Raw genomic sequence first — 26,148 nt, forward strand, 5'->3', positions numbered from 1 at the left:
GCTGGTATTGTGATTGCTCCATTGCTCCCAGATACTTGTAGCCATGTGAGAGCCATTAGATGATTGTTAACAGCTCCTAAGAAGCTGCCCATGCCCGACCCCTGCACCCACCAGTCAACACATCCCAACTCTATTCCTTCATTCTCTTCATCTGCAGGACAGAAAGAGGAGTGTTGGTTGGGTGGTAAATTCACATGTTTTCAAGCTAATGCTTTGATTGCTTGACAAGGTTGGTCATGGGAATATCTGTGCACTTACAAGCTATATAGACCTTTTTCACACTCCACGTTTTGGAACGTGGAAGTAAATGTTTGCAGGGTAAACTTTGACAGCGGTGAATGGGAGTGAATGGGAGACCACAGCAAATATTATTTTCACTTACCCATTTGCTCCAAGAGCAAAATAAAAAAATCCACTCTTATGTTTGAATGACTTTCCAGAAGAGGAAAAAATAGAGAGCGGTGGATTAATATAATTAAAATTAATTAAAAAAAGACAGTAAAATGGGTGAAGATGCCAAATTTACTGTCACTCTCTCAGCAGCTGTAATCCAAACCCCCTCGCAGCTGTGGCAATTCATTTTTTTTAAACTAATTCCAGGGTAATATAACACAAAGCATAATGTTGTAAATTTACACTAAATATATAAAAAATATAAAAAAATTACGAGATTTACGCTGCTAAATAATGCGGAAATGCATCATCACAGTCTGTGAAAAAGGTCTATTGCATTTCCATTGGTTAGTCATTTGCAGAGGTATGGGACAGCACAACAGTGGCCCATTTCTTCTTTTAAAATTCCCTCTTAATTTGTTTATTTAAACTCTTACTGTGCGGGTCTGTAAAGTGTACTCAGAATATGTTAAGATATTAAATGCACTGGAACGTGGTGCATTAGAGGTCATCAAATATAGTAAACCAACTAAAAATATTGAGCATACATTAGTACACACTATCCCAGCAGTAAAACCGAGCTAGAACCGAGCATTAAGCATCAAAAACAGCAAAGATTTTGATTTTGCTTCATAAAATCTACAGTATAAAACGTAACATAAATTTATGACTTTAAAATGTAAATATTAGGAATGTTAAAAGGATGAAATGATTAAAAACAACTAATCTTTATAATCGTATTAGTCAGAATACTTGTGATTGTTTAATAATTAATGACTTAACGCACTTACCTTTTAAGGAATGTATTTTATGTACATTTATGTAGATGACACTTGTAGTGGAACATACAGTATAGTATTTCTGCAACAGTGCTGACAACACAAAATGTTTTTCCAATTGTATCCCAGCATGTCTCAGCCAATCAAACAATGTAAAATTTAATTCTGCTATAAAATAGCAGATTCTGTATTTCTCAAACTGCTTCGATTTCAGAGTATGCAATTTGCTGAGTCTATTTTTCAGCCACAGTATCAACTTCTTTTACTGTAGCTTAGAGACTGAATGTAAAATTACACTGTAATAATGTAAATGTTTATCATATGAATGACAATCCTAAATTATATGCAGTATGAGTTGAAAGGAACACATTTCTGCTTTGGTGTCAATGAAGTGGTACTTGAGCCTTATTGATGAGGCTGTGGGGGTACAAAAGACAAAAATTATTGGGAAACACTGCTCTAATGTGCATAAAACTGGACTGTGAATTTACTAAAGATGCATGGAGAGTTTTATCTGATGTGCAGAAACAACAGCAGGGTTGGGTTTAAATCCAGAGGCCTGTTCTCCTGTCAGTGTGTGCTCACAGTGGTCCAAAGTCCTGAAACATCACAAGCCGTTGAGAAAATACACCAAACACATTACAAACTATACATTCTATTATGCAAGAGAGTGCTTATTTGTTCTCTGTGTTCTCTCTATCTCTCCCTCTCTCTCACAGGTGAAAACATACAAGGAGATTAGGGGCCCTGGCCCTGTGAAAGAGGTCAAAGAAAACCTGCTGCCCCTAAGTTAAACTAATGAATCTTATGTTCTCTTGCACCTGAAAATCTTTTCAAAAGGACCATATTCCCTCATGATGATAATGGAACAAAACTAAACAGCCTAAGTTTCTGAATGCTCTTTCAAATTAACCATTTATCATCCACCAGTATTAACCCACTGCAATATCTGTGCTCTGGAATGTCCAATTCCCAATGTGTTCTAAGTCCTTGTGGTGGCATAGTGACACACCTCAATCCGGGTGGCAGAGGACGATTCCCAGTTGACCGTCAACCTGGAGTCCCTCAGCACGCCCTGGATTAGAACTCGTGACTCCAGGGGTGGTAGTCAGTGTCTGTACTCGCTGAGCTACCTAAACCCCTTCTGTGCTCTTGGCATTAAATAGACGTAAATAGATATTTAAATATGTGAGAAAGATATGCCAGAATGTGTAACATATCTAACTGAGGGGTGTGTGAAATGAAAGAAGAGGAGGTTGACAGCGATCCAAACGATTGTCAGGACAACACTCTCAGACACACGGCACCTCTGAGGAGAAGAGGGCGACGAGAGGTGAAGAGGGGAGAGGAAGAGGAGGTGCATCATGGCTAAATCACTTGTGTTAGATAGAAACATACAAAGATCAATGTGCTTTGATTGAACACTGCTCACTTTAAAACATTATGCTACGGGTTTATAGATTCTTAAAGAGCATCTATTATGGTTTTTAAATGTGCCTAATTTTGTTTTAAAGGTCTCATACAATAAATTTACATGCATCCAAGGTCAAAAAAACTTTAATTTGCTCATAATTTAAATTGCAGCATTCCCAGTGTCAGAAACGACCCGTTCAATGATCCGTTCTAAAGGATTCATTCTAAACTCCTTTCAGAGAGCCTACCCTGCTCTGATTGGTCAGATGTCCCAGTCTGTTGTGATTGGTCTACCGCTTAGTGTAGTGTTTGAGGGCGGGTCAAAGCTGTTCGCGAGCAGCCAATGAAGACCAGAGGCGGGTTTTTTGTTACCAAATTACATAGGTTAGTACAGGAAGTAAGTCTGGAATTACTAATGACTCGTTTCAGGTGTTCAGAATCGGTTCTTTCTTTTGGGAGTCAATAACTCCATTTGTCGTGCACTTTGATTTTTGAAACTTTGCAGACTTTTTACATTCACAAACAGCTATATAACACACTACATTGAAGGTAATATTTGAAAAACCATAATAGGTGCTCTTTAACATCATGAACAATATTTTAACATTCATTTCATTTCACTTTTGAGTATGCTGAAGAGCCAAGATGCATCGTATGCAGATCGCTTTATGCCATGACAATGGGCCAGGGAAACAGACGGTGAGAGTGTGTGTATGTCTTCGGCGACTGCCGTAGACTGGCGGAATATGTCAGATCCAGCCCAAAATGACTAGCAGCTGGGGGTGACAGTTGTTTTAACAGCTGAGCTGACAGGATTAATTCAAATGCACTAAAATCAAAAAGTGGCGAACACCTGTTCAGTCTTCCAGCGGTCTCCGAGTCCAGGCAGGGGATCAGGCTTGGGCATGCAGCCAGGCTAGAGCTCTCTCTACCAGAGCACGCAGGAGAAGTGTGCTGGGTGCTCCGCTACCATGGGACATTTGGAGAGGGGCGGAGGGAGGGATCAGACAGAGGGGGCCAAAAAAAAAAAAAAGAAAAAAAATACAGTGGCGGAATAGGAATGAGTCAAAGCGGAGAAAAAAACAGAGAGAGTGAGAAAGAGGCATGAAGGGAAAGAAGGGAGGACTGGGATCAGCCTTGCTTGTTTCTGAACATCTGGCTCAAATAAAGGACCTATTTTCTGACAGGCCGAAGGGTACTGACCCTGGGTCGCTAAGCGGAGACAGATTGCTTAGATTCAAAGTGTGCTGCCTGACCACAGGACGGCCGAGGTTAATTCTGAGCTTCCCCCCGTGTTCAAATACACCCTGCTGAAGCTTCATTCAGCACTGTGGTGTGTCCACTACTAATCTCCAGTCCCATACACTCAAAACCAGGAAGTTGAGAGCTTGTATGGAGTGTGTGTTTCCGTGTAGATGTGTGAACTGTCATTAAATAGATTACGTGTTGTATTTACTGCACCAGAGGGGAAGACCTGCACACAGTTAGATTGTCATCACATTAAAGACATTAAATTTCATCATCAAGAGTGTCACAAAGCAGATGTAGTGTACATGTGCTGAACATGTCCATATGGGCTTGCTGTCAAAAGAGTATACTTTGAAAGTCTGAGCACTTCGAGCTTAGAATGGCACGCAGAAAAAAAAGTGTACTATAGACTCAATGCCTGAAACATACTTTACCTAATAAGGGACAACAAACACTTAAACATCGAATACAAGCTCTTCTGGCAAGCTCTATTTTGCACCTTGTTGTGCAAAATGTGTAAAAATGCCATTCATGATGCACCTCTAGTACGCAGTGCATTCTCAGCGTTACCACAAGGGGTGCTGTTGATATCTTTAGAGCTAGCTACCTGAAAATAACACGTGGTTCAGTGATACAGACGTTTCAAAGAGACATTTATCGCCCCTTGAGGACGCATCTCGAGACACCATATTTTTTGAAATTCGCTTTTTTTCGTTTTTGGTCCAAAGACTTTTGTATAAGCGTGTTTGTGTTTGTATGTGCAGGTGACCTTGTATCATGACACTTGCTATGTATGCAGTGCCTGCCATTTGGCCTGCGAAAATCCACTATTTGCTCTAATCTCCTCCAACCCAAGCAAATACACCTAAATCTGCTTTGTAATTTACTTTACATATCCCTTTTTAACCCTGCTGAGGCTCAAGTGTGTGTGCGCGCAGAGAAAAGAAGGGATTTAGCTTTAGAGGGGCATGGAGATGAGGAAAGGATTTGTGACTTCATGCGAGCTATGTGAAAGGCCTCTACCGCCACATCAAACTAACCAACAACCACTGGCCAGCAATTACCCACAATGCAACAGCAAGCCAAAGTCGTGTGGCAAAACCATGCACACATGCATGCTATTGCCATATTTCCTCTTGCCTTGATTCCCTTTAGAGATATACACTCACTGTGCTCAAATTATATGTTACAGTTTGATAGTCGTCAGTGCAACTTTCATGCGCACCACACACTAGGAGATTCAGAAAGCTCTCTCTCCACTAAAACCTGATCAAAGTGAGAGGAGAGTGACATTTTATTGAGCTCGCTCAGTTTTTAAAAGTTGTGATGAATATTCATGGCATATTGTATTCCATTATTTAGCATTAGCTTCAAAAATGCCAACTAACACAAAATAAAATTAGCATGTTAATAGATATGGGTGTGCTTGGCAAATTAGCATAAGAATCGCACAACTGCTCAACGTCTGAGAGCTTTATAGGTTTAACGAATAAATAAATGGCGAAGAACTCACTTTATTTGCGTGAACAGATTATTTTTTAGTTATTGATTGTGTATGCGTAGGCATGCATGTCTATGAGCACAGAAGTTCTCATGAAACAGAAGAGTCTTAAGAAACTGCTCTGTCATTTTCTACACGTCTGTGTAAGGAATATTCATATTATGCAATTCACAGGCACATCGTTAAATCCAGCCAAGCAAACGGAGCTGCTAATATATGGAATCCTCATATTCAGACTCTCTATTCAGCCATCACGGCTCAGGAGCATTTCCAATTCATGCATGTTTATGATGGCTGTGTGCAACTGTCCAAGTCTTGAGCCACAATGGTGTGGCTATGGAACAGTCAGCTATATAATAGACCTGCTATAAAGCCACAGTCTAATTCATGAACCTCCGGCCTTTGTGTCTGTCTTAATACCACATCAGGAGGTCAATAACAAAACTTTAGACACACAATCACACTCGCGCGCACACACACACACACACACACACACACACACACACACACACACACAAGTACTGCACAAAGCTGTCCATCTCCAATTCTCTAATCCGAAGCCCACACTTAAGAATCTACGTAAGAAAGACCACATCACTGTTATGCCAAAGGCTTTAAGCATGTGTGTGTGTGTCCTCTGACAGCTTTTCCCATCCAGTAAGCGGCATTCAGCTCTAATATCACCCATCCAGCGAGAAGGCTCATCCCTATTGATTGTCTTGTGCAAGGCAGCAGAAGAATATAAACTGAAAGGCAGACACAAACAATTCAATACAACTGACTTGAATGTGCCTTTCATAGGCAGGGACAATGGCACGCTCACAATGGGCCCCGTTAACTCTCATGTGTTCAGCTGTTTTGCCAACCTCAAAGGAAAAGTACACTGACTTGGATTAAGCCAAAAAAATTTTTTTACAATCGTCTACTCGGAAAAAGGAGGCATCTTTTGCTTTTCCCATTAAAGACTGACGGTGCTACTGAGAAAAATATCTAGTGTGATAATGGCTGAGAGTTAGATTAGCTGGTGTTTTGTTGCGTTAGATTTGGTAAACAGATTCAGAAGCAAAACTTCGTTCAGAAGGGCTGTGTTTGCCTATCAGGTTGGATTTCATCATTTTTAAACAGAACTGAACAGAGGAACTTTTTAATGACCAAAGGTTGCTTTTTCAGAGCTCAGCAGACTTCATGGAGTTCTCAGTTTTGTTTCCTTCAAGTATAAATTTTTCTCAGATGCTTACTTTATTCCTTAGGTGAAATATAGACACAAATGTGACATTTGTTGACAAGACAATAAGACTACAGAGCTTTAAAATTAGAAAGAAGAAAGAAAGAAAACATAATACCCCTTGCTCATAAACTCTGTTCTCTTCTATGGATCAGCATAGTTAGACTTTGTTTTGCATTGTTCTCTATAGTCTTCTTTCCACTTCCTCTCTTTTTTTGGAGAGCGAGGGGAAGATAATGACAAACAACTCTTGTGAAAACCTTGCTCCTAATGTTAATTTATACATCTCACTAATTACTCCCAAATGGTGAAAATTGCATATGGAAGTTGTTCCCTCTCCCACGCTCTCCCTCTTGGCTCACAGACACTTTCGATGCTCATCGAGTTCCCTCCTCACACTGTGTATGCCTGAATTTGTCTGTATTTGGCTGCATATGGCAGTCCCAAAGTTGGTAGTTTCTCTTATTCTATCTGTGCATAAGGGGCAACGCATTCATATGTTCAAACACAACAAGAGGGAGAGCAACAGAAAGGAACAGAATATCTCAAGATGTGTTTATCAAAGTTCAACTTTTTTTTTAAAGGTGAAGTGTGTAATTTTCTCTATATTAAAATACTATGAAGAGACAGCTATAAGTCAGCCATTAGTAGGTTGATTGCCTCAAAAAGTGTAAACACTTGTGTAGACATGAACACTCTATGGTGCTGTCAAAAACATTGCTCTGTTTGTTTGAGCATCGCAACGAGCCAGACATTGTAACATTGGCTCAACCAATGGCGAGTTTGGGGCAGGACTATTTGCTCACCCGACCAATGACAGATAGAGGGAGTGTTGAAATTGTTTATTTTTTTTGCAATTTGTCAAAATTACACGTGCAAATTTAACCTGAAAAAGCAGCACTCTCGGTGTAAGAAAGTTGTGTTGTATTTTGCATGAAATTCAAATCTTCCCAATAATCACAGATATACTGTATGTTTGTGTTTACTATTCCATGCACAATTAATAAGCACTCCTAAAAACATGTTCCGAGTTCTGTATGATGGCAGTGCGTAAATCTCTGCGATTTCTACTGATATAAATTATCCCGTGCGAATCATTACAGATTTCCGTGGTTACAATTACTTTACAGACATACAATATGTTCTGAAAATTAATCCCATTCGAACAGGGCCAAAGACAAACAATTGAAAAACTGTGCAGATGCAGTGCAAGAAAGCGTCCTGTAGATTCTGTAGCTATAACATCTGTAGTACCATGTTCTGCATTTATAGTCTGTAGTTTTTCTTGCTCGATTTTTGCATAACTGTGTTTATGTGTGTTTGCATGCACGTTTGTGAATCTATTATAATGTATGTGTGAGAGAGTGTGTGTTTGTGAAAGCACTCCACAGCAGCAGTTGTATAGCGGATTAGCAGACCCTCCTTCTTCATGGAAGAATGTATCCGCCCTTCTTATTCTCTCTCATTCAGGGGTATGGATGTGTGAGCCCTCGGCCAACAATGACAGAGCCTAAGTGCTGTCTTATAAAATGCCCCAGTGCCTCTGAACACCACCACCCCTCCCAAATGCACACAAAACTTACAAAAGACGTACACTCTGTGAGAGTGTGTGTTTTAGTCGTCGCTGTGGCTGTAGCCTCGCTCTGATCTTAAAACACCATTCGACTTGCCCTACAGTTCAGTGTCAAGCTATAAAACAGTACGGTCACACAACTTACAGCCCACAACGCATTAAAATCCACCTCCAGACTGACCCCAGACTAGCAGAGGCAGCATAAGATAATAGAAGCATCCAGGCAGGAGCTGACCCAATGACAGTCTTTGAAGCTGGTGCATCCCACAGAGAGAGAAGCACGGAGAAGGACTCAATTAGTCAAGTCTAAATTGAACCATCAATCTCAGCTCACTCCATGGCCATCCGGTGCGAAGGGGGACAGAACACGTAAACAAGAGGACGCTGTTACTTCATGAGAACCATCTGGCATCTAACGGCACTAAGTAGGGAAGAGATGAGTGCAGGATCCAAAATGAATACTCGCCAAGCGGCAAATGTTAGTAAAAAATGGGTATGGCCAGTTACTCGCCAGTTGGTCGGTAACTTTATTAGATTCTGCAACACTCTACAATATTCTAGGATCATCAACATCTGCAACATGGTTTAAACAGAAATGCCAAAATGTAAACTGACCCTAGGTGATGTAAGCGAGGCGAGCGATTCAAATGAAAGACATGCAATTTATAATTGTGCAATTGGATGAGCAAATGTTGCTGTGTCAGGCTGGTCGGGATGCTCAAAAAAACAGAGCAATGCTTTGAATTCGCACTTTTCGGGGAAACCAACCAACAAATTATTTACTTATAGTTGTCTCTGCATACTCAGCTGGGATACGAGAATATTTTAACAGTGATAAATGACATTGATTACCTTTAGACAACCAAAACAAAAATATGAGTAATAAAATCATGATTTTCTTTATGTTTTTGTGACAGGTGCCATTTTTTCCACATACATGCAAGGAATATATATATAAATGTAACTCTCATATAGAAATTGTTTTAATATATATTAAAACAATTTCTATATGAGAGTTACAGATGAAAGTAGTGATCTGTTTGCAGGGTGGGAGACTCAAAGGGTGGCACAGGAAGGTGAATGAGACCATTGTCTGCAAAGGGCTGCGTGACGTATGCTCAGCTTGAGAGCTCTCTCTGTGAGTGTGTGTGTGTGTGTGTGTGTGTGTGTGTGTGTGTAAGGTTCAATGCTCAGGGAACCAAAGCTTGGCCCTGACCATGAATCAAGCTCAGCCCAGCGCCAAGTCTGACAAACACAGGCACGCACACACACACACATACACGTGGACACTCGGGAGACCCTGAACATCTGTGCCCCACATAACACAGACTGCCAAGCACTAGTGAGGACAACATCTCCTCCAGTGAGAGCAGGGGGAGGCGGAGGGTCTTCATACCATCAAAGAAGCAAGAGTCTCAAAGATTTGGAGTAGTTCACCATGAGGATGAAGTGAAGTTAATTTGTGGTATCGCAGACTTGCGCTCAGTCTTTAAGAGTGTGTTTGTGTGAAAATCAGACACGATGTGTGTGTGTGTGTGTGTGTGTTGTCCAGGCCCCTGAGAGACTGAGCTCCCTGTGAACCCCTGACAGCCCTCCTGCCCTCTTTTCATTACTAAAGCTAATAACAAACAAGCACACTCCACCATGCTGTTCTTGCTGCAGTTGTCTGAAATATACAGCTTAATGTATGTGCGAGAGAAGATTAGACAGACAGACAGACAGATAGATAGATAGCAATTGCAGCAATGAGCAGTGGAGATGCAGTGTAAATGTGTGTGTCTAAGTCTGCATTAATGCGTGCAGTAACAGGTAAATAAATATACATATATAAAAGGAGAAAATGAAGTGTCCAAGGGGAATGGTGTTCAAAACAAAGGGGAATCTGGCATCCTCGCGGTAAAACGGGACTCCGTGAAAGGCGGGGAAGTGTCAAAGAAATGGTCCGGGCATGAGCGTGGTCCGACGGCCACACGAGCATGGGGCGGTGGCGTCCTTGGTGGCCTGCCTTCCCAGGCCCGCGGCAAGTGAGAGGGGAGGCAGCCCGGCCTCTAGCCCGTCAGCCGCGGCATGTGCTGTTCTCCCCCGGCGACACATCAAACTCACGCCAGGGGTCCGAGGAGTCCTGGTCATGCCTCTGGTACTGGGTGTGTGAGCATGCCAGTGTGTGCACCCATGGAGATTTGAAGACAGCTTCCCGAGAAGAGGTGCGCTCTGCATTTTAAAGACAGTGGTGATGAAGCATTATTCACATCAGGTGTGCTTCATCCACCACTGTCAGAACGAGGCTTATTAATTATGCACCTCTTCTCGCTCTCCTGCCCAAATCCCATTGTAAGCCTGGCTGAAGGACGGCCCTAAGAAGCGGGGCGACGATGATGAGAGAGAGGGGTGGGTCGTTAAATATAAAAATTGCATTCAGATCAGAGTGCTGTATCATTGAGAGCAGTCGATAAGGGACTGGCTCGGACATTCAATTATAAAAGGCCAAATGTCCTGTTCTTGGTCAAACAGTGAGACACACGCACACACATACTAGCCTGACCCAATACAAGTTTGTTTGGTATTTCAATGTAATAAACGACTCTTGCTCTGGCTGTTTATCTGAGAGGAAGTGGAGCAGTGAAGGGGGGACAGGTGAGCAAACAGCTCACTAACACGCTGACTAACACACTTCTGATTTCACACAGGGAACAAGACACACACAACCCTCTCTCTCTCTTACTCTTGCTGTTTTCTGACCCATTTCCTTCTCTTCACTCTTTCTACATTCCCAACACAACCCAGTGCTACCTTTCAACTCTACAGAGCGTGCGACCGACTTTCGTTGAATGTGTATGAGCGTGTGTACGTGAATGCGTGTGATTGATCCAGCTCGAAGCAGTGTGTGAAAACGAGATGGCGGGAAGAGAGAGTGAGAAAGGGAGCAGTAATAATACGGCCCTTTCATAATGATTAAAGCATTCATTAATTTTTCATCATAATCTGCCGTTTGCAGCTAATGGTCTTTGTGAGGTACACAAGCAAACAATGGACAGGCGAGTTGAAAAGGGATTTTTATCAGTCTATGAGAGCCCTGGCTCAATGCACTGCCCACCTCCTCCTTTTTCTCTCCTTTCTCTTCATCTATCTGTTTTCTCTTTTCTTTTTTGCTTCTCTTTCTCTATGTCTGAGCTTCTTGAGGGACCAGGGCTTTTTTTGTTTGCACATTTAAACAGAAAGTAGAGATAATGCACTATACTGTAATCTCTCGCTAATGGACTCCACATTCATTTTACCTTTCTTTCCTTTTCTCAATAGTTCCCTAAAGTATCAGAAATATGCAGAAATACACAGAACTCAAATGGTTATCATACACAAAATAAGCTCCCAAAACAGTGTAGAAAATTCTGCACATTTTCCTCCAAAGCACAAAGCACAAAAAAAAAACCCCAAAAAAAACAAAAAACAAAGTGTCCATCAAATTCCATCTGGGCCTGCTAGTGAACTGAATCTTTAGATAACTCAAAATAAGTCCATAAACATGTTATTTCACAATTTTAAAAAAAGTAAACGTGCACAGGGAGAACATTTAGATGCAGCTAATGGCAGTTTAGGACAATACTGTCTTAAAGGAAAACAATCTGTCATGACTTTACAAGGTAGGACTATCTATCTATCTATCTATCTATCTATCTATCTATCTGTCTGTCTAGCTGTCTATCTCTCTTTCAGCACATATTGAGTAATACACATAGGGAGCAGGTTCTGATTATTCATGAAGAGCTGGCCTCTAATTACAGAGCGAGTGTGGTGTGATGTAAGAGAGAGCGAGATAGATAGATGCTGTGGAAGGAGTTGAGAGCTGCTCTCTCAGTAATCAGTCTGAAATGAATATGCAAAGTGTGGCACACAATGGCTCCAAACAGCTGATCCCTGCCTGCTCAAACAAAGGCCTGACTTTATCAACAGCTCTCATTAAGCAGAATTTGTTAGTCAGGAACGATAAAAGTAGAGAGAGAAAGAATGAGCATGTGAGGACAAAGAGAGACTCCTCAGAATCCATCACACCTGTAAGTCAACTGCACGGCAGTTTCACTACATCAAAAGAATACACAAATGTGCATGTCTGCTGACTGTCTGATACAGTGAGGCAGTCATAGGAATAGCTAAGGGCTGTGTCCGAAAGCTGAAAAGCATCAAGGAGCCTTGAAAGGCATCAAGGTGTGAATCTGAATCCAATGTTTGCATAATGTCCTGTCTACTAAGGCCAATCTGTATCTGGTTGAAAACTTGTTATCTAAAGTATGCAATGCTAGAGAGCGTTTTCTAAAGTCTCTGTTTTAGGTGGATGGCAACGCAGTTCCAGTGTGGATGAGAGGCATAAACATTGCAAAATCAAAGTGGTTTCAACCGAAAACATCTTAGTGTGGCCACGGGCTAAGATGCCTTCATCTGGTCTGTTTTCAAAGGCAGCATAGATGTATCCATTGCTGCCTCTGATATTGAACAATCCCATGCGTTTTTTTTTTTTGTGTGTGTGTGGAAAGAATAAAAATGCCATCATTTCAACATAATAATAATAATAATATGTTTAATTTATATAGCGCCTTTCCAGAGCTCAAGGACGCTTACAATAGTAACACAATAATACATAAACAATGAACAGTCACAAAAACACAGTTCAGATAGTACAGTCATTAGCCTAGTTTCCATCCACTTTTCACGCTATTTTGTTATCGACAAAGTGAAAATGCGTTAAACAAAATTGCGAAATTTGCCGTCTTCTGCCTGTTTCCATTCAAATGGCCTTTTATCGATACAAATGGTGTGCCTTCAAATGGTGTGACTTCATGCCTAAAAAAACACTTTGTCTCATAAGTTTTGGTTTAGTGCAAAAGAAATCTGCCCTGAAGCCGTTTCCATTCAGAAATGTGTGTTTATCGCTAATTCACCTGCCAGATATCCCTAATTTTTTTCCTCCAGGGTACTGAGACAATTCATTGAAATTAACCAGCTTACTGTCATTTTAATTCACAAATAAATGCAATCAGAAGAGGAGGAATTGCAATCAAAAGGGAGCAGTTGCCCTTCTAATAGAACTGTAATATTGGTCCTGATGTTGCGCCTATTGCAAGTTGCCATTGGTTCCGACCCGAAAACGAATCGTCACCTGTTCAAGCTGGAAACCTGCACCAAGTAGTGGGGGAACTTTCAATCTTAGTATAAGGACCATCCATCCATGTGTATATGCTGTGTGCACAGCTATTAAAGAAAAACTGATGCGGTGTAATACCAGGGTTTATATATGATACATTCCTGATATTCAATAGGATATTTTATAACCTAAAGCATCACCATCACAACTGCATTATGTCCCGCATATTTGTCCAGCAACTTTTAACGACCAACTGAACTTGATTATCATCTCAAATTAATTTTAGCGTCAAAATGCAATTTACATTTTCTGAAGAAGCTCACCAATGCGATCTGAGGTAAAGTAAAAATATTTAAACGTTCAAAAGCTAGTTTTCTGAAAGTGAACTCATTGGACAAATAGTTCTGATAGTTTATAGTCTTGAAGTGTTGAAAATGTCATTCAGCTGACTTTATTCGTCTACAGAACAGGGTACAGCTAATTTAAGTTTGTGTAAAGAAAAGGCATATATAGGTCTTTTTTATTTACTACATTTCTTTTTTTAATTTAATGCATTTTTCATTTGGTAATTTATTTAATTTAATATAGGGAATTTTGCTGGCATTTTTTTCAAAAGCTAAACAATAATTTTATAGAATTGTGCTATTTGTTCGTGTTCCAAAAAAGCACACTGAAGCTTTTCTCCTAGCATTGTGTATTTATTTTTAATTTAAAACATCTTTGTGCACAGAAATTATGTTTTTTTTTTTTTTTTGTATTGTGGACTAATTCCATGACTGCTGTCTGCTATTTTGAATGGTGTGAAAAAGCAACTTTAATAAATAAACGGATGGCTACCGCGATTACATTAATCACAAACAGTGGCCATTAATTTGTTCTCCGTGCACTTGTCCATGTGCATGAAACGAGATATTTGTGTTGGTACTCCTGGAAGTGTCATGTTTGCAGTGATCGGATCTTTATGCCGTTAAGATCAATCCATAATCACGTACAATAAATTGGCTTTCAAGGATCCTACACCTTGTTGTCATGATTAACACAGGCTAACGATTGGGGTAAACTCTGTCATGTGACACTACATTTTTGCGTTAATGCCAATTTTCTCAACAAAAAGTGTTTCCAAACCAGTTTTTCGCGACATTTGATGTATCGACATATAGTTTATGCTCTAGAGTCAAACGGAAAAATATTATGTCGACACTTGTGAAATTTTAGCGATAATTTGCGTTTCCATCAGCTTAATTTTGATGCGCTAAAATTTTTCCGCAAAAAATCCTTGGATGGAAACGTAGTTATTGAGAGTGAATACATAACACATTAAGACAAATAACTTAAAACAAATAAATACATTTTAAGTTGAGATTTAAACTCAGAGATTGAAGAGATGCTGCGAAGAGACAGTGGGAGTGAATTCCATATATTGGGTGCTATTACGCTGAATGACCTGCCACCCATAGTAGAGAGGCGAGATCTAGGGACAGAAAGGAGTCCGGACCCAAAAGACCTGAGCGAGTGGATCGGGTTGTAGGGGAGAAGCAATTCACTAAGATAGCGAGGTGCCAGACCATGATGTGATTTAAATGTAAGCAGTACATTTAATACACATACATACAGACTCCATTTCTAATGAGAAAACCTGCACTGGAGTCACTAAATATTCAGTTGGTTCCGTCTACTTGAATTGGTTTTAGATTCTCAGACATGACGTTATGGTGCCTTGGAAGTTTGTAATAAGCCAGTTTCCTTAATGGGTACCTTCATACAAAAACACCGCCTGTGAAGTCATTGACTGGCTGAGCAGCAAGGCAGCAAGGCAGCAACCTTAAATTTCGGACACAAATTTGTCCAATATATGTGTGTGTGAGTGTATTCAATTATAATCACTCACCATCTGGCTCATTCTTGATCAGTTCCTCCATCTTGCGCTGTTTGAGCGTGTCAACCACGTCGGCCAGGCTGCCTTTGCGTCGTTCCGGTGTTCCCAGGGCTGCGGCGGAGCTGGGCTCACTCCCCGGCCGCATGGACCCCTCCTCCTGCTGCTGTTTACTGGGTGAGGTAGACGAGTTGTGCTGGGGGTAGGGGCTCAGGGCCAGGCCTTTACTGCCATCCTGATCCTGAGCGGGACAGACAGAAAGAAAGACAGAAAGAGAGTGAGACGGCATGTGAGAAGTGTTATACACAGCGATAAACAGGCCTTCGCTAATTATTTCTTCCTTTTCTTGAGTGTTGAGGCATGTCTGTATTTACTTTCATCTTCATCAACCCATTTGTACTATAGAAAGTCTTTCTCTCTCTATGGTCTGAAGTCTCCTTAGATAAAATCATTAGTGGCAAAAGTTTTGCCATCACAGACAACTGTCTCTTTCTCTGAGAAAGGAGGTTTTTCTACTTTGAATAGGCTCCAAACACACAAGAACGTCCAAGTTTTTCAACCACATTTTTTCTTCTCTTCTAGAGCAACATGACAGCTGCGATATCAATCACTATCTTCAATGTTTCTTGCATTGATCTTCTGTCCAAATTTATGACAGTTCCCATTGCGTGGTTACTTACATAATGTGGCTCAGAGTAAGACTGAGCAAGTAACTTACCCAACCCAGCCTCATGACAAGTCGTAGTAATAATTCAAGTAATAATTAGTACGAGATGGTACAAGTTGGGATCTTTACTCCCATAGAGAAAAATAAAGGAACCAGTGAACAAAGTATTTACATGTTTTTCAAAGTTTAACCCCTAACCCAAACCTAAATATAACCATAAAGTATAATCCCTTACCCAAACCCTCAACCTAACCATGATTTTAATAATAAAATCAATGTTGTGTTCCACAGAATGAAGGTTTTTTTCAACGAGCATTCTTACAATTTTTTCTAAGTTTAAACCCAAACAACAAACCTAAAACTAAACTCAACAAACATGTTTCCAGACGTTTCCTTTCTTAAAATAAAGGTTTGGAAAGGAGGCTAGCTAAAATGTGATGCCTGTATTGTATCGGTTTAGAATCCTGTTTGTTGACTGGTAGATCTCTATGGGAATAAAATTTTTACCTTTTCGTAAAAGTAAAGTCGTACGATATTTTAGGATTTCGCCATCTCATACAAAGTCATGAGACTATGTTGAACTTGCCAGTAACACACATTGCCATCAACCAATGCAGTTTTATAAAAATGTATCAAATATTTCACATTTTAAATAGCATTTAAAGTTTTAGCCTGTTCCCAGGCTTTCACCCAGCTCTCCGGATCTCCATTATGAAGTTTAATTACAAAACAGGTCAGGTATTTGGAGACAGGGTCAACAGTCCATGTCTGTTAATCAGGGTTAATCTTTGGTTAATCCAGGTCTATTATCTTCCTTACCACTCGTGTGATTGACAGCTGCCTCGGCCAATCAGACAATAGCATAATCTCACTGACGTGTTTAGATCCGCTGAACAGATTTACACCTCAACAATGAACATCAACTATTACACTACACCTGCCTCCAAAGTGACACAAAACCGAAATTTTCTCTTTGATTTCACAGGACTGATCGAGCTCACTGTGCAGGTTTATCACCCGCTTAGTTTTTAATAATGGCATATGCTTTTAATCATTAACTCAGGAGTTGAACAGAGAGCAGCAGATGGTTTGTTTAGCAGAGCTTAATGCAACACGGATGACACAAGACTTTTTTCTTAACTAAGATACAGAAAAGTGACAAATGCATGATTACGACTTTATTTATATCTTTGGAGTTAGAGAGACTGTTTAATGATGTTATTTGACCCATCAACAACAGAACTGATTCAATAATACATAAAATGACTCTACAATTCTGTTATGGAAAAGAAAGAGTATTGACAATTGAATATTGTGTTTTATATTGCATTTATATTAGTGCTATTTCTACTTTCCTCTATTTATCCATTAGGTTTTTTTGTTTTTGTTTAACATATTTATTTACTAAAAACATGCTTGCTATTTAATTAATCTCAGGTATCAGCTATATGTTATTTGCTTTTATTTGTTAAATAATTTCAATCACTTTCATTTGGACATTAAAACAGATTGTCAACACTTACATCCATTTATATTAGATATGTAACAGATTGACTGTTCACTACACATCATCATCATTATGATAATAATTACCATAGAACAAACTTGACTGAAACAATTTCAATCTCTACGCAAACATACCGAGAGACATTTCAAGATAATACTCATTCACTAACAGACTGAAGACTGGCAGGCTTAAAGATCTTAACGGGCTTTTTTACGGCGCACGCAATATGACAGCTTGCATACTGATTTCCCCCCCGTTTAGGATACTGTAAAGCTGTCTTCTAATCTGTCTGGAAAAAGAAAACACATTTTTATTCCTTACGCCTCTGACACACCCTTTCATTTCATCCCTGTCCTCTCTGTCAACTCCAGTTGGGCCATTCAAACTGGGATTAAGAGAATTCCAAAGTCATATTAAAACGTGTTGACCAAAGCAGTGTGAGATCACCCAATCAATCGCAAACAAAACTGTCAACTCACTGTTAAAGAACAAACTGAGAAGAAAGAGGGGAGCCTGAGAGAGAAAGGAAGAGAGATAGAGTGGAAGAGAGTGGCAGGCATTTCTCTCCGCCTGCTTTAGTATGGCATGCATCTTAAAACACGGTCACACCTGTCACTTCCAATCTATCTAATCCACTGCATACTTCAAACCGCAGCTCTCGCCATCTTTCTACAGAGAGGTCTAGAAAACAATCCGAATAGAAATGAAGGTAAGATGGTGGTGGGGGGATGCTGTCCTCCTTCACTTCACATCCTCCACTGTGACACTAAGTCTCGGACAGATGAAGGGTCATTTCTGCATCACCCTTGTTTTATTTGCCGTTGATGTTTTCAAGGGCGGCTGTCTGATTTAGCTCTTAACAAAGCAGATGAGCTCACATCCAGGAACCACAACGGCTTATGCGTTTCTTTCTTTCCCTGCATCTTTAAATATAATCCAGTGTGAGTAACAGGTCTACAGAAAGCTTGATATTCAGGTTAAGTACCCTGCTGCCATCTCGGAAAAAGAGAGCGACCAAAAAAAGAACGAAATCTAGCCTTTTTGTTACCCGTTTCGTAGCTTATGTGTGTGTACATGTATGCAATTTCACAGTAATAATTGTGCAAAGCTGCTTGCATATGTGCATCGCATGTATATATATATTTAAATGCATTTCTGATGCGCCATTCTGTGTGGTGTGGGTGGTTCTGCTTTAAGTTGTGCAGATGTCAATTCTCTCATCGAAAACAGCAAAACTGTGCTTCTCTCCACGACCCTCTCTTCATCCTCAAACCTCTGCAGCATGGCAACGGAATTAAGCAACTTTTGTCCTCTTAAACCCATGTGTGACAGGAGCACATTTAAACACACTTCAACTCTTGCCAAGAAAGCAAAACACCTCTTTTCCCTCTAGTTTTTCTCTCCCCGATATTTTCCCTTCAGCACAGATGCCAGCATTCCTCCGAATGCCACCTTGCTTTCTATTTCTTTTTTTAATGTTTGTCCTCTTCCTGTACTCTGCAGGATTCCAACCTGTTTCCCTCAGAGCGTTTATCTCTCTTTCATTCTCTCTCACTTAAAAAAAGAGCACACTTCCATATGTTAACTTAAATCCGGTTATTTTATTAACACGGGAGACTACAGGTAGTGACTTGTGCATGCAGGTACATGCCGCCACTGATGTGACACTAATGAGACTAACTCAATATACGGCATGGGATTCTCTGGCTTCTGTTCATCATGCACAGAGGAAACTAACCTCCATGCTTGCTATCAGTTAAACTGTCAAGAGCCCTGCTGCTGAAACACACACTTTCGAGTTGGACATGTCCCCTCTCCTGTGGTGCTGACACCTCGTCTGTTGTCTTAAGCCTGTGTTGCTGATCTCTACCGTGTGTTCACAATCCGCTCACCTCTAAACCTGGCTCAACCAAGCTATTATCAGCTCTGATCCTGCCATGAACGTGCACATACAAACACACAGATAAAGATTTACTTCTCACAGGTACTTCACGCTGTTTCAAACATGCAACACCTCACAGTGTTTCATCTCAACCTTTATGTAATGTTCACAGACAAATCTACAGTATTATACAAGTTAAGTTATATAAAAGGATAACATTTTGCTTTATTGATATTTGAACTTATCGTATTTTTAACAATTGTGCGGTCCTAAAATCTTTTTTTTTCTTTTTCTCCCCAATTTGGAATGCCCAATTCCCAATACGCTCTAAATCCTCGTGGTGACGTAGTGACTCACCTCAATCCGGGTGGCGGAGGAATCTCAATTGCCTCTGTGTCTGAGACAGTCAATATGCGCATCTTATCACGTGGCTTATTGAGCGCGTTACCACGGAGACCTAGCGCGTGTGGAGGCTTCACGCTATTCTCCTCGGCATCCACGTACAACTCACCACGCACCCCACCGAGAGCGAGAACCACATTATAGCGACCACGAGGAGGTTAACCCAACGTGACTCTACCCACCCTAGCAACTGGGCCAATTGGTTGCTTGGGAAGCCTGACTGGAGCACTCAGCACGCCCTGGATTCGAACTTGCGACTCCAGGTGTGGTAGTCAGTGTCTTTACTTGCTGAGATACCCAGGCCCCCGTGGTCCTAAATTCTTTGCTAATGTCTGCTTCAACAAAAATTATTTACAAAAACACTAATGAATATTCATGCCATTGAAGCAAAATTGATCCTCATACATCACTTATTTTAATAACTGATGTGTGAGAATGGAAGGACATTAAACTTCAAAGCCTTAAAAACAATAAATATTTTATGTGTGTATGTGTGTGTGTATATATATATATATATATATATATATATATATATATATATATATATATTTATTTATTTATTTATTATATAGTATATTTACAGTATGTTATAAATATGTTATATACTGTATATAAGTTATGAAAATACTTTTATTTAAGTTTTAGATGTGTTGTTTAACCCGCAGAGACCATAGAGAGCATAGAGATTGAACATTTATTTTCTTTTGTGTTCCTTTTACATGTTTTTAGGTCACTGATTAGAAAAATCTTGATTTTTAAGCATATTTAGTTTTGAGGTGAATTTTGTGTGACTTCAGAAAACAATGGCAGTCTATGAAAAAGTCTTGATATTTAAGCACATTTTGCTTTGAGTTGACTATTGTGTGACTTTAGTCACTTTGTTAACTGTGACAGTCAAAATGCAATACTTTCCCCACCAAAACTGCTGTTGTGATAAAATTCAGAGTGAAAGATACTATTATGTATAGCTTTTACCATTTTTAATTAAATAATAGGTATTGTTTAATTGCTGTTAAATTCTGCTACGCTGGGACTCTGAAGGTTAATGATGTTTTAGAATATATAAAAATTATTAAATAATGCTTTTCATGAATTATTTATTTATTTATTTTTATAAAAAATAACCTTGAATGGACATTTGACAAACCTTGAATTGACAATGGCTAAATCTGAATCATCTATTTGTCAAAATGAACAGATCTTAAACTTACGAATTTCCTTAATACCTTTCCTCATTTACCAGACAAAGGGAGACTAATTAACACCTTGTTATTAACACCCCTATGTAAAGCTCTTCCTACCTTTCCATTTCAAATCCTTCTATTTCCCGCCAGTAAAACTGGTGAGAGTTCACAGAGCGCCGGGAGCGCACGCACCCTTCATCCTGAATGTGTAGCTCTTTTGCTCGGCAGCGCGCTCGTTTTGGATGAAGAGGTCAGCAGGACTGGAAGCGCGTGTGCACCGCTGCCGTGTTAATTTACAATGACAAGATAAAGCAGTAATCTTCCGCTGTGCGCTACCCAGGGATTCACCGAGTCGATTTACACTTCCCCATCACTTCATACAATTGCCGTGACAAAGCCCCTCCGAGTCCCCACTCGTGTAAATCTCTCTCACTCAACTCTTCTGCCAGTCAGCGTGGATCGGCTCAGGGCAACTTAATGTCTCACACATGCCAGCCTGCTTTCCCCAAAATCCACCCATGCTCGAGACGGATACGCTTTATTAATCCACATTAAATACAGTGAGCGTGTGTGTTTTTTTTAATGCCACTTCTGTCATGTCAGCTTGAGAGACAGCAGTCTACTCCTCCAGACAACAATAACACAACAATTACAACAACTGCAATGCTACTAAAACATAATAATGATAATAACATTCTGTATAAATTTTTTAACATTAAAAAGATAATCATTTGTACTTTTAATGCTTGTATTTGTACACCAAAACATTTTATCCTACAGAAAACACAAATGCATTGCATTGCCTGTTGCAAATCTGAACATATAGTAGTTTAAAACTAAAAGCGACTACAAGACAGAAAACTGACGGTCATAAACAAACACACCACACTGACAGTCGAGTTTGTTGTGCCAAAACGTCCGAAACGCTAGAGTGTGAAAGCTCGAGGACTTTGGTTTGTTGTGGAAAACGGTTCCAAAAACGAGTTCAGCATGCCCTATAATCATTGAGTTAATTGGAGAATTAGCTTACCGTTAAGTTCCTTAAGTACTGATTCATTCTTTTACAGCCAAATTAATTCCAAAAGCCTGTTGTGTACACAAATGTTTATTGAGAGAGAGAGAGAGATAGGTAAGTTGGGTAAAAGATCACTAAAGAGATACTAAAATCACATGTGTGTGTCAACGTGAGAACAGAGGATGGGGTCACAGGGTCCACACGTACACGCACATGCTATCACACAATTATCACGCGTTCCATCAGCACATATTTCTTAAGCCATCTTATATAGTCTTAAAAAACAGCATTTTGCCAGTCAGCCACCGAATGCCCTTGATATAACTGTCTATATCCTCCATGACTACACTGACCCATCATGAACTCACACTCCACAATGACAAATGAATAGTCATATGAACACAAATGACTCATTTTGGCCACTTTCAAAGAGAGGACCTGTCTCGCTGTGTTTTCCAGTGACATCATTGGAGCATGACACCAAAAATGTGAATGTGTCCGATGTGAGTGTATGACAGAGGCAGGAGCTGTCGAACTTGTGTGTATCTCCATCTGTGGGACAACCATCCTGTGACAAGTTGCTTAAGTACTGAAGATACTTCAAAGGTGGAGTCAACAGAATACATATTTATAAAATGGGAGGAGCCAGCATGATGCAACATGCTTCAACCATTCATATGGGAGGACTTTGAGTGTACTGACATTACAGAAGACTTTCAGAGGTAAGTTATGGTGAGGGCAGGCTGTCTTACCATGTTAGCATGTAGTGTTGGGGGGCTGTCGAGCAAGCGAGGAGATCGCGGTGACACTTTGCTGCAGTACGAACTCAGGGGCAAGTGAATGACAGCATGTCCATCAACCTCTTCATCCTCCAATCGCTGTCTGCTCGTCGCCATGACTACCTCTCCATCTGTTCCCCCATATGGAGAGGCTGGTCGCTTGGAAGACATCCTGGAAAAATTAGAAATGGAGAGAGCATTCAGGAAAGACATGGCAGAGAGAGAGACATGGCTGTTGTTTAGTTGTGAGAGACACTTATTACCTGATTTACACTACTTTTAAAATGACCTGGAGGCCGTTCACACCCAATGCATTTCTGCGCTAAGAAAAGCTAGAGGCAGCGCCACAAGAACACAGGTGTCTTGAGATCTTTTTAACTTCACATAGCATCTCAACAATCAAAGACGTCCATCTAGTGCATGTTTACATTGGAAAACAATTTAAAAACAGCATGGATGGGCGTAAAATCGCATTTGGTGACCTGACTCTAGTGTCTTGAGATATGTTTTTAACAGCTGAAGTTCTTGTAAACTTGACATGGCTTCTAAAAAATTTGCCGCTATGTGCAAGATGCTGAAAACAGCGAGACACAGCTCAACGGTCAAAGACTTCCATCTAGTGCATGTTTACATGGAAAAACAATTGGAAAACTGGTGCGGACAGATGCAAAAACCTGTTTGGTGTGAACACACCTTAAGGATGGGTCATGATGGTCAACTATGCATCCAACAACTGACTAGCCTATTGGTTATGTAAACTAGTTATTTGAAAAAATTTGCACTTTTTTATTTTTAGCTGTGATACTTTAATTTGCAAGCCTGAATTACAAAGGGTTTCCATAACACAGATTAGTCGACAAGTTGTTCATGCAACCCACAGTGTACCTGATTTTGAAAATATGTAGTTTTGTACATCCTTAATAATGACAGCCATCAACACCACAGCATTGTCCACATCCATTGCTCCATCAAAGAGACATCCCACCTACACTATCACAGCGTAATTTACTGTCAGACACAATGTGTTTAACCAGCCTGTTTGATGTAAAGACACGAGCGGCCCATTAAAGAAAAGTGCACACAGCCCAGCACACATCAAATATCACATTAGGCCAGAACACAGTCAAACAATGTTGTGTGTGTGTGTGTGTGTGTGTGTGTGTGTGTGTATGTGCCATAGTAGATGTTAATGACAGTGGATATGGTGTTGACAATGCCAGAGAAAATAGGCCATGATGAGGGTCTGTGTTCCTCTGATACATTCAGAAAGCAAAAGTATTTATTAAACGAACTCTGTCTTCCACAATGCACAGGGGGAAAAATGAATATGCTCTTGTAATAAGATTTCATCTGGTTTATGGCATTGCCTAAGTGCTTTCAGAGACATATCTCAGCCTTGGGGGCTAGTGTTACTATGACCCTGGGTAATAAGTACCTATCTTTTAGGAGAAAAAGATAAGCAAGGATAGAGAGAGAAGTATTTTATTTGTCTACTACTTTGCAACTGTTTTCTTTGAAAAGAACTAAACAACATGCAAACCTATTTCTTCAAGTGCAGTGGTCTATTATGCTCAAAAAGCTGTTTCAAGAGTAAAGTTGTTGAAATGGTGGGTTTTATGTAGCCTGTTTTCTTTTCTTCACACAAAGATCCATCAGTGAGCATCCACAGTTTTGGTACGGTCCAGTTTTATGTGTGTGCGTACCTACATACAATAGTAGATGTAACTGCCCCCCAAAATTAGCTAAATCTGACAAAACTTCTTTTAAGGGACATTTAGGATGCCCTCAAATGGATAATCAATTAATAAATAAACAAATATTTTTTTAAATGCTAAATGTTTAGGAATAGGCTTAGGGCTTAGGTTTAGTGTTAGTACATATAAATAGCTTTATATAAAACAACAGAAGTCTATGGTACAGTACGCCCCCATTTAGATAACTAAGTAAATGTGTGTGTGCTGAACTGTATGGTGTTCTCATAGCCTTTGCTTGACACAGACGCCACATCTGGTTGAGCTCCTGGGTGTTGCTAAGGTTTTTTTTTCTCTCATTTACTGCTTATTTGGTTTAGATTAGCTGTAAAGACAAACATCATATAATGTTTCTAATCGTCTGGATGGGATAAATAAGGCTCACCTCACACAAACCCAAGGCTGTCAGCTATGGAAATGATGAAGCTGTGCTTAAGACAGCACATACATAGTGAACTATGATGCAGAAGTCATATTTCTGGAGTTTGACAGCCCCAGCTTTAACAAATCATAACAAACACTGTAACCCAGGTGTGTTATGAATATATGTTTGAGTGTGTTATGTGTGTGTGAGAAAGAGAGAGAGTATATCTGTATTAATTTGGCTGTATGAATGTGAGTGTGTGTTTAGGGGGGTACCTTGGCTGTGTGCTGGTCCACACTGGGGCAGTAAAAGTAGTCAATGCAGCTGTATAAACTGCAGTTGGGCGGTCAGAGCCACACTGCCTGTCTGCCCCTCCACCAGCACTCTGTTTACTCTACCTCCAGACACTCACACACACTGGGCCCTTTTGTTTCACTCCTCCTACACACACACACACACACACACCTCAGGCCTGCTCATTCTAACACACCAACCCCCAACACACACACTGGGATCAAGAACACAGTCTTGGAGACAAAGACACACACACACACACACACACACATTACCTTCATCTAAAAGTAGGGTTGGGAACCAAGAAACGATCTGTTTTCAGAACCGGTTCCATTTTTTAAAAACACTGGAACAGAATGATTTTCAAGTCGTTTGGTTCTGTTAATGGTTCTTGAACATCTACAAATCTGCCGTTGTTGCTCATGATCGGATTCGAGAATGAATTATTCTTTTTTATTAAATCGATTCACATGAGTTATTGGTTTGAGTCACTCACTTATTGAATCAGTTGGAATGGTTCTGCTCTGAACCACAAGTCATTACTTTCATCATGTCCAACTCAAACTCAAACTGTTACTGTGTTAATAACTGTTTAGTTAAGACTTGATTCAGTGTAATTACAATGCAACAACATATGTTGTCCAAATGCCAACATGTATTTAAAGATACACAGTTGGAACAGAGTTCTGTTGTAATACACTGTTCTACTTAAAAAAGAGAATATTAAAATACAGTATGTAACCAAAAATAGTATTATGTTTGTTGTTGCTGTTGTTCAGTTCATAGTTGCAGGAAATAATATTGTACTTTTTATCCTCAAAAGTACAAAAAGAATCATTAATGGAATCGTTAAGGAAGTGGAACCTAACCCTAACCCCTAACCCTCATGCTCAGGTGAGCGTGCTCTCCGTAGCAAAAAAACAAAAAACAAAACAAAAAAAAAGACGGTTTAGTAAAGATTCAAGTCTGATCCTCATTTAAATCCACTGTTGTTTCCTATCCGTACGCACCTTTGGACACGTCTCCATCTTTTTTCCGCTCTTGTCTATCTCACACTCTCTCCTTTTCCCTCTCTCTTCCCGACTTCCTTCCCGGCCCACTGGCAGCAGCTTTTCAAAGCTCCTCTCGAGCAATAAAATGTCTATTTTCCTGCGAGTCATTCAT

The 26,148-nt window shown here is 40.1% G+C and overlaps 1 protein-coding gene across 7 annotated transcripts in view; it reads right to left on the reverse strand.

Annotated features, from left to right (window-relative positions):
• Positions 1-26,148, reverse strand: part of LOC127436639 (transcription factor SOX-5-like) — a 318,833-nt gene that overhangs the window by 65,599 nt on the left and 227,086 nt on the right. For all 7 annotated transcript variants that reach the window (XM_051690889.1, XM_051690891.1, XM_051690890.1 and 4 more), the window contains 2 exons: positions 22,549-22,747; positions 15,155-15,380 (listed from right to left, as the gene is read on the reverse strand). In XM_051690889.1, coding sequence (XP_051546849.1) covers positions 15,155-15,380; positions 22,549-22,747 — 425 coding nt within the window. The remainder of the gene's footprint in view (positions 1-15,154; positions 15,381-22,548; positions 22,748-26,148) is intronic.

Source organism: Myxocyprinus asiaticus, chromosome 47 (genome assembly GCF_019703515.2).
Source record: "Myxocyprinus asiaticus isolate MX2 ecotype Aquarium Trade chromosome 47, UBuf_Myxa_2, whole genome shotgun sequence".
NCBI classification, from domain to species: Eukaryota; Metazoa; Chordata; class Actinopteri; order Cypriniformes; family Catostomidae; genus Myxocyprinus; species Myxocyprinus asiaticus.